Genomic DNA, 13,897 nt, shown 5'->3' with positions numbered 1-13,897 from the left:
ATTATGAATGGTTTATATTACATTATTAGGAACCTCACATCCATACTTTAATTATTAATTTATTCAATGTCATTATAAATATTTATTTATTCAGTTTCATTATGAATGGTTTCTATTACATTATTAGGAACTCACATCACAGCTTTAATTATTAATTTATTCAATGTCATTATAAATATTTATTTATTAAGTTTCATTATGAATGGTTTCTATTATATTATTAGAAACTTACATCCATGTTTTAATTCTTAATTTGATATTATTTTATTCAATGTCATTATAAATATTTATTTATTCAGTTTCATTATGGATGATTTCTATTACATTATTAGGAACTCACGTACATGTTTTAATTAGTAAGTTGTTTGATATTATTTTATTCAATGTCATTATAAATATTTATTTATTCAGTTTCATTATGAATGGTTTCTATTACATTATTAGGAACTCACATCCCAGCTTTAATTATTAATGTATTCAATGTCTTTATAAATATTTATTTATTAAGTTTCATTATGAATGGTTTCTATTACATTATTAGAAACTAACATCCATGTTTTAATTCTTAATTTGATATTATTTTATTCAATGTCATTATAAATATTTATTTATTCAGTTTCATTATGGATGGTTTCTATTACATTATTAGGAACTCACATCCATGTTTTAATTATTAATTTGATATTATTTTATTCAACGTCATTATAAATATTTATTCAGTTTCATTATGTATGGTTTCTATTACATTATTTGAAACTCTCATCCATGTTTTAATTATTAATTTCGCATTATTTTATTCAGTTTCACTGTTTTATTTATAGATCTTTTTATTTTTTGTAAATTGTTCAGATACCCAAATTATTATCTTCTGAAATTCCTCCTTATGTTGTAATTAATACATACTCCTTATCAATTTTACACTATTAATACTCCCACTAGTACCAGAATAAGCTGTTTAGTCATCACAACAGACTAGCTTTTGTTGAGTTTCCAGTTACAAATTAGTTATCATGCTTTAATATTTAAATTCAGCTCAAATCTATAACAACATGAATTTTTCACCTCTGCAATTTTTAATTTTCTTTTTTTAATACTGCTAAACTCAGTTTATAGATGTATTGTAGCTTAAATATTTATCTAATGAAACTATTAGTAAAAAAATTGTATTCATATTGTTAACTAAAAATAATATAACAACAGGGTTAATTGAGGAGATAGCTGCAATAGAGGCCCTTACTCGATCATGAACAATCAGTTTTGTAACAATTGGTGCATTATTTTGTTTTAGACTTGATCTCTTCATTTTGTACTGTTTGGTCAGTCAACTGTGGAGAGAATCAAATTAATATATAGCAACTCACCTTTACTTTGCCCCATCACTGGGAAGATAGGGAAGCTTTCTGTATTGTATTTGTTCACACTGGATTAAAAAAAGTAATCTGGTTTAGCTCTGGCATCACACAACTTTCACTGATGTAGCCGCGTTTTGTGTAGATTAGTGGGCTTTTGTTTAATTTATTAATATTTTTGGAAGAAAAAATTAAGACCAAGGAAGGTGAAAATTATGAACAAAAGCTTTTTATTTCGCTATAAAATATTTTAAGGTTCCTCCAGAGGGTAACGACCAATAGAAATTTTGTTCTTGGCAAGAATACAACAGTTTAAGAAAAGATAATGCAGTCGGGCGATATCGGCTTTTCCCGTTCAGGTCGGATGTCTCTACTTTTCTCTTTTAGTTGTTCTTTAATATTTTGTATTCATTTATTGTTTATAATTGGTAACAATGAGAACTGTTTTATTTTTTTCAAATAAGATTAAAGGTACTTCAGGGAATGTTATTTTTTAAATCGTCATTTGAGCCATGCCAGCCTATTTCAACTCGAGGGAGGGGGGGGGGGTCAAAACTTGTATTTCAATCGAAAACTGGAATTCGAAATTTTTCAGGATCGTAATATTTTCCCTTACTATAGATTTCATGTATAGGTAAGTGAAAGTGAAAAATAATATTTTAGAATCGAAAATTTTAACTCACATTTTAGGTTTTAAACATAAAGGAAAAAATTAACGTGTCTGTCTGTAATTAAATTTGTGCTTAGGAATAAAAGATCTAACCGTAATCTGATTTTGATGAAATTTTCCGGGTTTATGCACTTTAGTTCGTAGTTGGTTATGTTGTCTCCAACACGACATACATACGTCGGAGATGTGTTGTTTCTCATTCCAGAAGAAACTGTCACGTTAACTCGATATATTTATCTCCGGATCGGAGGCCCGCGACCAAGAAATTTTTTTACCCATCGATTTACTGTAGGTTTATTAACAGTATCGTCACCATGGATTGCCCTTAAACTATTATGAATCTCAGTGTCACTTTTTTATTGGAACATTTCCCGATCTATCACTTATCAAACAAAATGGATGCTTCACTGAACTTAAATGTGCGCATGCGTACAAAGGAAATAGTTCTGATACTTAGCGCGCAGGTGTAGGTTGTTTAGCTCATGTACCTTAGTTTTGGAGTGAAACTTCTTTCTGATGTCTTATAACTCAATAAAAAGAAAAATTATGCTGAGTTACATTGATTCCATAAAACGGAATGAATGATGGCAACGTTAGCCAATTCAAGCATTAAAAAAATTGTATTGGAGAATAGGAAGGTAGTAGGGGTGAATAACAATCTCGGCAGTGCCGGTCCGATTAAGTGAGGTCCTTTTACATCACATTCTCCTACCAAAATATATATATATATATATATATATATACATACATACATATATACACACACACACATGCAGAGAAAGAAAGAACGTAAAAATAGTGAGGAAGCTATAATAGCTCCTAAATTTGGCATACTTTTTTTAAATTGCTTCTCAAAAAAAACTTTTAGTTACTTTTTTTCATTGTGTGTATTAAAAATAAATAAATAAACACATACTTGACTAATTAAAGATTAAATATGTATGTTTAACAAATATCAGTTTAAGATAAATGAATAAATAAAAGTAATTTCTAAAATATAAAAAAATTACAGTATAGGAAAAAACGAATAAATAGTTTTCGTACTGGCTTTTGATATTTGGTCATATTCATAGCTTATTTTGGCTGAAAGATTTTATCCTCATTAATTAATGGATCCTCCCTCTACTCAGTAGATTTCTATTAGATTTTGTTTTCTCTTTTCTTTAATCCCTGTATTTTGTGAATCACTCTTAGGCCTCCAGTTATAACACTAAAAAGAGAAATAAGCTTCTTCATCACTAATTAGCCTTTATTTAACAAACTCATTATCTAAACCTCTCTGTTGATCAGTAGAAATAAGTGCAACTTATTTTATTTGTTCCGACATATAGGCCTACATCAGGGCTAAAAAGACAAAACAAAACAGTATGACATGAAAGTTAAAAAGATTACAAATTATACAATAAGGAGATAATTTATTAAACAGGCTTGGTAAGAATTTATCCAAAAGTTATCTTTTGGTTATTTTTTCTTCATTAATATTTTTAATACTTATGTATTAAAAATATTAATGAAGAAAAAATTAATTAACAAATAAAAATATTTGTTATACATTAAAATACACTTATTATTTTTGATTAGAGAAGTTTGTCGGGGGGTGCGGTCAGCAAAGAACAACATAAATAAACAAAACCATATTTATTTATTTTATGCTGACGTTTCGACCTGAGTTTCAGGTCTTAATCAGGGGTTGTGGCGTAGAAGGTAGGCTTGCAACTCCCCAGTGGCAAACTTATTAATTTTATTTGTTTATGATTTTTTTTTTGTTCATTTGTAATATTTTAGTGTACTTATCGTTTGGATAAATTCTTACTGTGTATTATAAATTACCTTATAGTATTATTTATAATCTTGTTAATTTTCTTGTTATACTGTTTTTGTTTTTATCGATTGTTATTACATTGTTTCGTTTCTAGTCCTGATAATGGCCTGAAATGTCAGCACAAACAATATAAGTTACACTTTTTGTCTTAATTTCTACTTAAAAAAATAAAGATATGAATGAATTTTTTTTGCATAAACTTTTATAATAAATTTGAAAAAAAATAAATTTTAGTGTAAATACAAGAATATTGGTCAAATAATTTACACAAAAATAGCTTGTTTAGAGCTATAACAAAACTGAAAAGGCTCAACTTTTTTAGGGAAGCGAATCTTGTAAACTTTTTCGTGACAACTTCTGATTGTATATCTATTTGGATTCTTAGTAGTCTTTTTGGACAAAATTCGATCTGTTTTAGGATAATGGAAAATTGTGTATTTTATTATATATATATATATAAATAAATGGATAAATTATGTCAATTACTATTGCTAATAGGACATGGCCCTAATAGGTCAAAATTGTGTGAAGTTAAGTTAAGATAAATTCTTGCTTTATTGTTTTGAGGATGCATTATGAAAGGAACGTATTGTTCTTGAAAGTCCAAGTTGTTTATCTGTTTGTAATGGCTGAACAAATTACATACCGATGAATGTAGATTTTTCATTATGTATCTACTATTTAGACTAAATAATAAGGGAACAAAAAGCTTATCTTTCACTCTTATTAACAATTGTCATGAATTTTATATACTATAACTATATATACCCATTCTTCTTAAGAATCTCAAGTTAATTATAAAAATTTAAAGTAAGATAAGTCAGTATTAAATTATTGTTTTTTGTGTCAGTGTATTTTCAATTTTTCCGTTTATTTTCCAGGAGGACAAACAGGTCTATTTCAGCCAGGAAGCTCTATCTTGACAGGTGGTGGTAGTCAACCAGCAGCGCTGCATAATGCGGCTACTGCTTTTGGTATGCAGGGCTTCAGCGCTCAGTCAACTGCTCAGGCTCAACCTGCTTCCAATAATCCTGTTGGCGTACCTTATTCCTCTCAGGTCTGTATACTCACCATTCAAACTGATATAAAAATCAGAAAATGATATTTCAAATATTTTCATTTCTGGATTTGTTTTTAAAATATGTGATATGAATGTTTTAATTTACTGTATTTGCTCGAATATAAGTTATCGAATATACAGAAAAAATACGGGATAGGAAAAATTTAGTATACATATCTCAAAAAGAAAAAAGCTTGCTTAAATTAGGTACTAAGCAGATAAATAAAAGAAATATTTTGATCAAACTTATAAATTAGAATATAGGTACCTAAATTGAAATCATAGAATCAATAGTAGAGTTAATAAATGTTTTTAATTGTAGGAAGATGGTTCAGATGGTGATCTAAAAAGGATACAAAATTGCCAGATAAACTATTTATTAGTAGCCATGTTTTGTCCCACTTTATCTCAATTATGCAAATGGGGCGAAGCGTTGGTGACTACTAATCAGTTGTTTTTTGTACTATTTTGTGTACATCTCACTATAATTAATTACAAATGGTCAGCTATTAGTCTTACAAAAATGTTTTTAATTTGTTCATTTCTGTGAGACTATGTTTATATTTTAATTATTGTTCAAGAACTGGGATGGTTTGAATCAAAAAGAAATGAAAATTTTAAAGTAGTTCTGATTTTAGTATTGATATTAATTCCAAGTCCCTATTTGATCTTTCCTTTATACCGTTTTTTTTTTTTGTTCTGCTTAAACTTCTCTAATTAGGTTCCCTTTCTCAAATTTAAACTCATAGAATCATCAACATCAGCTATTCTTCTATTTTGGTTTTATATAACCTCCCTTTTCATTCCCAACTCTTAGTTTAAGCATGCTAATCGCCTTAAACCTATCGTCATCCCTGATTTAACTTGGAGCCTTTTTATTTTTTAGTATTTTTTCTCCATGTGTGATAGTAAGTGAATGACATATCATATATTGTTTAAGTCTCTAATCAGCTTGAAAGTCCTCAGTTCTGTCTAACTCAAATTTTCTTTCATTGAAATATTAGTTGAACTCCTCTCATTTAAGGGAAGAAAATCTCAGAAAAAAACTTAACCTATAATTGGGCAAATATGGTACAATACTGTATAAGGTATTATGACAGTTGACATTTTTCATTTCTGCTATTATTTTGTATTTTTTACATTATTTTTACATAGTGATATGAATTTTTTTGTAAACATAAAGCTTTCCACATTTAAGGAAACCTCTAGTCTGGTCTTGCCGTACCCCATGATTAAGGCTAATAGGATTTTTTATTAAGTTTTCACTTTTTATTTCTTGCTACAATTCTTTTTGTGGGAACATATATGGGGATTGATCTTGTTAAGTTATTTTGTGCGTGAATCTTTTTAAATTGTGTCTCTCGGTGACATTTCAAACTCCCATTTGGTATGTTAAACCTCAATACTAAATTAATTGTTGGAATAGGTTAGGGTTGCTATGAATACATTTAACACCAAGTACCGATTGTGTTCTTTAGATGGGGCATTTCAGGGGACAGGCCCCGGCAGCTTATCTCAAAGCTGCTGGTGGTAACCCTGTTACTGGCCAGCATGCATCTGATCCTGCAAAATCGCCTTCAACGAGTCAAGACGTAATGAACTCGGTTTTTTCTACAGGTAATATTATAAATTTTGTCATTTACTTTTTCAACTTGTAATAGTTGTTAATTAAATGAATAATATTATAATTTAGGTTTATGGGTTTCACGAACTATTTCCTTGCTTCGCATAGAAACATTTTTTTTGTATTTGGTTATTAAAACCAGAATCTTTACTACCAGAAATTTGTGAAACATAAAATTCTGTTGTGAAGTAAATGTCTTGCAGTATTACACATTTACTTTACAACAGAATTTAATTAAAAAACATTTAATTTTTTTTATTGAAAAATACTGTTGCTTCAGAAAAATGGATTGAAGATAACTGAAACATATATATATGTATAGAAATCATCAGAGTTACTGTTTATGGAATTATATTTCTAGGGGCAATAAAACTTTTAAAGAATCCTACATGATTATAAGACAGTGTGTCTAGGAAAGAAAATCTATCTTCCTACAAGATAGGGGAAGAAGGAAAAATATTATAATGTTTTATTAATCTCCAGGTTTATGTAACTTTTTTATATTTACATATATAATAAAACTGCTGTATATGAAACTTCATTTTCAGATGGAGGGAGGGAAGTATATAGTGAAACCCATTTTGAATAATACAAGGCTTTTATTATGAGAACATTAAATATCTGGTATGTCCACTCACACGACTTTCATTCCTCTCTAGACCTACTTGGTCAGTTTTATTATTGACTGGATTGTAAAATTTAGGAATTAAAATAGAAATTTCACTTTTGAGAAAATCGAATAACTTTTCATAAAAATTATTTTGAAAAGATTAACTAAAATACAAACACATTTGTTCTTTCATTGTTTATTTCTCTCTTTATAATTACCCTCACAACATTTTTACCATCAGTCCTTGAAATTATTATTTTATTTTTTCCTAGCGAGAGTGTGATGCATCCTAATGTCTCTAACCTTTGTATATTTTCATTTATTTGAATATTGTACTTCTAGCTTGAATATTAACATTTAATTTTTATTGCGAAAGGTGGTGGTGGACAAATCCCTTCTCCTAAGTCGAGGAACACCGGGAACAGCGGTGGTGGTAATAAGCAGCCCCAGACACCCCAGCAGCCATCACCTACCCAGGGGCATCATAAGTTTGCTTCTTACCCAGCCCAACCCAACTTGGTATGTTTCTGTTTTATAATGTATTATATCAAAGTCTACAGTGTGTCGTTATAATTTTTGTATTATCAATCTGTTTTGTATTTTTTCATTTGATATTGATTAATTTTATTGTTAAATATTCTCTCATCTGCTTTTACTAATTTTATCCAAGTAATTCTTGCCAGTACTCATTACATTTCACTACTTGTCTCCTAATCTAATCCTAATTGTCTAATAATACAAATTCGCTGGATCCTATCTAATTCTGATGTTTGACTGTATGCATTTTATTACTAGAATAGTTTTTATCAACTGAAGCCCCAACATAAGTATTATTTTTGATTGTTGTGAAAAACTAGATAAGTTAAATTGCCTAAAAATTGAGTTGACTATGTTTAAACTGTCCTTAGAACGTCTGAAGTGTTAAATTGGTTAAGACCCCAAAGTCGGTTTAAACTCAACTCAATTTTTAAGCCAGTAGACTTACCTAGTTTTTCACAACAATCAAAGATATATTCATAATGATATCGCTTATCACTGGGACTTACAAGAATTATTTAAAATATATTAAACACATTACTGTCCAATAAGTTAAAGGTGAAGCCCTGGTCAGCTAGAGCCAAACATTAACTATCAGATTAACCATCTGAGTGAGAAAAAGGAGAAATTCACAATTAAAATTACTGTTTTATGTTGTATAGCATAATAAAACTTTGATGTCTTTTGTGAATTTTGTACATTATGTGTATTCTATGTTTTCAAATACATTACAAATTGTATACAGATATTACATTTGCCATAAAATATTGTCATTGTACATTTCCATTAATATATACCTATGAAATATCTACACCTCAGATTAACAACTGGGGCTAAAACAGGAACTTCACAGGGGTCCCAGTCCTGAGGCAACCAGTTAACAGTAGTTGTACTGTTTATCTTTGTTATGTATCCCAATTGGTCTTACCAATAAATACACTGTTTTATGTTCTGTTATGGTAAGCCCTAATAATCATTCAGTTATCTAGGACTTTTCAATGTTGTAAAAAGATGTGTTTTATAGACCAATTAGGAAGCACTACAAATATGAATTTTGAACAAAAAAAAAAGGATAGAGTTAAAACTTCTTAGGTTATCTAAAAACAACCAAGTCCCCTGCTCTTTTTTATTTTTTTAGCAAATGAAAGTTTAATCCAGTAACCTTAAATGAACAGAATATATTATGCATTATTAGAGTTACATATGTCTGATATGAACTATAACTTTAAGTCTAGCATCAGCTAAATAAAAAAATAATATGAAATGTATCTGCCTCACAGCCCAGCCTTACATGAGAATAATGATTATTACTTACCCTCACATAATCATTATAATAATAGTAGCTAAAAAAAGTTAAATATTTTTATGATCGTTGACATTTTTATCTTGTAATTTATTGTTAAATGCGCAGGTGATCCAGGGAGGTGGGAACAACAATCAACAACAACAGCAGTTGGGCGGGCGGGGTGGTGTCCCTCCTGTTCCTCAAGGTGTCAGAACTGGAAACAACAATGGTAACGGTTTGGGCGGTAATGCTGGAGTCGCTCGCTACCCCACGCCTATCCAAAGGCCTGCTAGCTACCCAGGTCTCCAGCCTCAGAGGCATAGGGTACCACAGCAGTCCCGTCCACCACCAGTCTCTCAACAACAGCACCTGCAGAAGATCCCCAACCAGTACTATCAACAGCAAGGTATGTAAAAAGTGATCTTTTGCTTTATTTGTTTAAATTTAAATCAGTTCTCGATCTTTGACAGTTATCGATTATTGTTTGAAAATAAGGACTATTTTGAAATAATGTGTTCAGGCCAAAGCCTACAAGGTTCAATTATTTTTCTGTTTGAAAATATATATTTAATTAAAAAATTAATAAATGCATCATACATAAAAGGAGGAGTCTGCTACTCTTCCTTAATGTTTGACAGATGGATGGGATTTTATGTTTTTCATTGTGCTGTCCTTTTATAATTATAATAATTTAATTTTTTTTTTTTTAAATGACTCTTGATAGAGTTACAGTTAGCTGAAAAACGTGAAACTCAAGGAACAGAGCAAAAGTTAAAATTACATAAGTTTGAATAGTGTAGTGGTATGGAGGAAAAAATTCAAATTAAAGAGTTTGATAAAAGGTACTTATCAAACTATTTTAAAAAAATGTGTTCTTTGTTATATGTATGAAATGATAAACAATAATAAAAACATTTTGAAAAAATTCCATGATTTTATTTTGAGTGAGTGACTTCTACTGAAGTAAGTGATTTAATAAATTGAAGTTTTCGAGTTCTTGTTCATTATCATTCTGATCCTTATCCTGGCAGACCATCAGTTCAATATTTTTTTGGGCACCATAAATTCCAATGTAGCTGTCGATGTGAACGAAAACCTAAAAGGTTAACCCAGCACAGTGCGTTAGGTATCATCTCTAGTAAGAGCCTAGCAGAATAGATATTGATCTAATAGATATTGATAGAATAGCTTTGATCATTGTTCTAGTTTTCTGTTTACTTGACAAATTATTATGTTTTGAAGTAACAATGAAGGGAGAGGGTGGCACTTGTTGTTTCTAGAACTTATTTCAATTTCACAATTTAAATTTAAGACATTATGAAACCAGACTGAAAACTCAATTATCTCATTCAGTATCTAAGCAAATGAAAGGTGAGAGGCTTCAAATTATAGAATATGAGAGTTCTAAGTTTTAATTATAAAGTTTTCACTAGTAAGATGTTACTACAACTTGAAATTATCGAAGAGACCAAAACATTGATTTTTTTTTTCAATTTATCTAGCGTTAATACTTCAAATTATTGAGAACCAGCTGTCCATTTAAATAACAATAAGAGAATCCAATTTAAAATTTTTTATTAGTGTTCTGAAGTCTTGAGTCATTGCAATAATTTTTATTTCTAATTACTTCTTGCAGTTGTATGTTTACTGGTCACTAAGGCTTATGAGAAGACAAGGTGGCCAAATTTCCAATTATGATCAAAACATAAGCATTTTTCATACTTTATTTACAAGAGTATATATAAGAGGTAATGAAATTTTATTAAATCATTTTTAACTTTGTCGATTAAAATATTATTTTGTCCTCAGGTAACCCTGTTAAACTTGATGTTGAAGGCAAGAGCGAAGGAGATAAACTGCAGGAGCAGGCAAATCCTGGAAATACTAAACAAGAAAAGAAGGAAGAAGCAACTAAGAGCTCTGAACAGTAACTATGTGCAACGTGCTCACTTCAGGAAGAAATGGATCAAATGTCATTCGACTGCTCTCATTGTCCGCGGCAGGGTTTTCTTTATCTTATTAGTTATGGGTTAGGGTTAGCTCTGTCTGACTCCGGCAGGGCAAAGAGCATACTAGCTATCGTATTGTAATTTTGCTATTATAACCCTCTTTATATTACGTGAAAGTTCCTCGTTTCTCTACTATCGAGCACTGAGACGATGCTATTTTATGGATTACTTCTATGATAGCATATAAATGTTTAATACATTTGAAACATAAATAAAAAAACAGATTGAGTTCTCTCTGCATCTTCAACCACTTTAGGAAGGCGACGAAAACAACATCTAAAAAGATGTAGGTCAAAAAGGGTTTGACCTCTTATTTAGAGCTCCCGGTCTTTGCTAGTATGATTTTTATTATCGTGTATGTGCGTATCCGTGTGATTCCTTGGTAATGAACTCCATTATTTTAACTGTGTTAATTATTAGTGAACAATGTATTTGTTATTATAAAAGTATACATAAATATAGAGAGAGTATTTGGAGCTACCGACCAGAAGATGATCTGTATCTGAAGTTGAAACAACTTATATGTGGTCTTATTCTCTTAGTTGTGAATTTCGAGTGATTTTCCTGAATGGAGTGTACTTCTACTGAAAGATTTCGCCTCCATTATAAAAAGTAAAATAAGAAAAAAGCTATTGTTCCATTGTAATAAAATTACATGCTATCAGGCTTTATAAGAATGATAACCATGTCTTAATTATTATCATAGAAACTAAATTAATAAGAAAAGGTATTTAATAAACAAAAATATATATATGATGTATATCCAGATCAATTTATGGGGGTTAGACTGCAATTTATGTATGTTGTAAAAATAACGTATTGATTCTAAGTGTTTGGCTATAGCCAATGATTTTGAGAAACTGTTTTCCCCCATGTTCTTATAAATTGTAGGCACACTTGAATCTGTACAGCTATTAACATGGCTTCATTTTTTTAGAACGTTTGTATTATTTTATTCGATTTAAGTTTCTTGTAAATCAAGATTTACAGATAACAGATAGCTGAGTGTATTTCAATTATGTATCTAACTTTATTAAATGGTGTAAATTGTTTTTTCATTATATTATATATGTGTACATTCTTGAAAATAATTCCAAAATCTCTGTGGTCATATTTTTTCCAGCTCAAATATGCTATCTGTCTATTTGTCTATAGTTGCAATAAATATAAATTTTCTGGAAACTGCCAAATTTAATGTAATTTACAATTTGTTTACCTATTTATTACTTAAGAATGAAAAACATTTCAATTGTGTAAGTACATTCCTAGACCTAGCCCCAGTATGTTCCTTTTTCCTACTTTTAAGATACCCATTGATAAAAGGAAAAAATATGCCTCCTTAATTATATTAAATGTTTACTAAGTTTTAGTTTTAATTTTAATTATTCCTCTCCATTCTACCATTTTTTAAATTATCCTTCACTTATTAACTACGCATCGACTCAGATTATCATTTCAATTTATGATGTAGTTGTGACTTTAGGAGACAGTTATTGAACAATACTATTATTAATATAATTTGCAATGAGGACTGAGGAAGTGGAGAGAAACAAAATTAAAAGATATCCACAAAGACTATCCTTAGTCATAGTAATAGTTCTTACTTTCTTAAAAATTATTTTTAAAGAATTTTGAACTAAAAAAAAAATAGTTTAAATCTGTTGCTACAATCTTCAGAAGACTATCAAATTACAATTGAACCATTCATTCTATATGAACATTATGTTTAATGTGTACATACACACATCTGACGGGTCGATGAATTCAGTTAATGAGGTTAATTATTTATTCTGTTATATCAGATGTGAGTCGACTCTGTGGATTCAGGAGCCCTGGGGAACACTCAGCCTCTATAAAGTGATTACTTTTAATTGGGGAAAAGTCTGGTGCTTGAGTGTGATTGTAAACAAATCACATCCTTGCACTATCATTGTTCAAGAAATAGAAATTTCTTATAAGTGCAGAACCCCTAAACCTTTGACTTATAAAGGTACAGGTGTTTTTTTTTCATGTAAAGAGAATTATCTTTTAAAACACACTCATAGCAAGAAGGAATTATTTTGTAATAATATACTTATCTAATTTCTTCCTCAATTCTCTTGGTCACAGTTCAATCACATTTTCACTTGCCAAATTGCTCATCTTTATTTATTTCTTCAATTACAACTTAATACTTCAATCAGAATTAAATTCTTAGAATATTTGAAGTTTCTAACTGATCTTTTGTAACAATTGAAAACACATTCATAGAAAAGTTGAATTATTTTATTTTTCTTAAAGTATAAATAATACTTTAAAGTAATAAGTAAATATATTTTAAATAACAATATCTAATTGTTATTTTACTATTTGGCATTGTATATCTACTGTTTATCAAGTTAATAAGAGAATATGATTGAAAAAATATACATCCTTTTTGACTCCGATAAATACAAATATTTTACAGTTACAATTTAGAGTTAAAAGAAAATTCAAATAATAGTTCAACAAACTGCCTAAAGATAGCAGCACGTATCGAGAAAGTCAGAAAATGTTAGTTCCAATTAATGCCGTAAGAGGCCAGCATCATCCAGTCAAGGATTGCCGAAGTCAAATCTAGCTAGAAAAATTTTATTTTGTATTAGGAGAGTAGGAGTTTACAGGAGCTCAGGTATACCGGCAGTCTGATCAGTTGAGCTCCTGTAAACTTCTACTCTCCTAATACAAACTAAATATTTTCCTGCTAGATTCGACTTAGCTAGTGCTTGACTGGATGGTGCTGGCCTCTTGCGGCATTAATTGGAACTAACATTTTCTGGCTTTCTTGATTTGTGCTGCTATCTTTAAGAAGTTAGTTGAACTATTATTTTAAAATTCCCAAAATTTTAAACTATTTTATGGCTGTCTGGATTTACTTCAGCAATGCTTGACTGGATGATGCTGGCCTCTTGC

The 13,897-nt window shown here is 29.7% G+C and overlaps 1 protein-coding gene across 7 annotated transcripts in view; it reads left to right on the top strand.

Annotated features, from left to right (window-relative positions):
- Positions 1 to 12,335, top strand: part of LOC106690572 (no circadian temperature entrainment) — a 59,447-nt gene extending 47,112 nt beyond the window's left edge. For all 7 annotated transcript variants that reach the window (XM_067046511.1, XM_024360588.2, XM_014436078.3 and 4 more), the window contains 5 exons: positions 4,723 to 4,898; positions 6,380 to 6,518; positions 7,512 to 7,654; positions 9,084 to 9,363; positions 10,767 to 12,335. In XM_067046511.1, the coding sequence (XP_066902612.1) occupies positions 4,723 to 4,898; positions 6,380 to 6,518; positions 7,512 to 7,654; positions 9,084 to 9,363; positions 10,767 to 10,888 (860 nt within the window). In that variant the 3' untranslated portion in view covers positions 10,889 to 12,335. The remainder of the gene's footprint in view (positions 1 to 4,722; positions 4,899 to 6,379; positions 6,519 to 7,511; positions 7,655 to 9,083; positions 9,364 to 10,766) is intronic.
- The last annotated feature ends 1,562 nt before the right edge of the window (positions 12,336 to 13,897 follow it).

The sequence above is a fragment of the Halyomorpha halys genome, unplaced genomic scaffold (genome assembly GCF_000696795.3).
Source record: "Halyomorpha halys isolate HHAL.00 unplaced genomic scaffold, Hhal_1.1 Scaffold51.1, whole genome shotgun sequence".
Taxonomy (NCBI): domain Eukaryota; kingdom Metazoa; phylum Arthropoda; class Insecta; order Hemiptera; family Pentatomidae; genus Halyomorpha; species Halyomorpha halys.
This window is presented reverse-complemented; position numbering and strand designations above follow the sequence as displayed.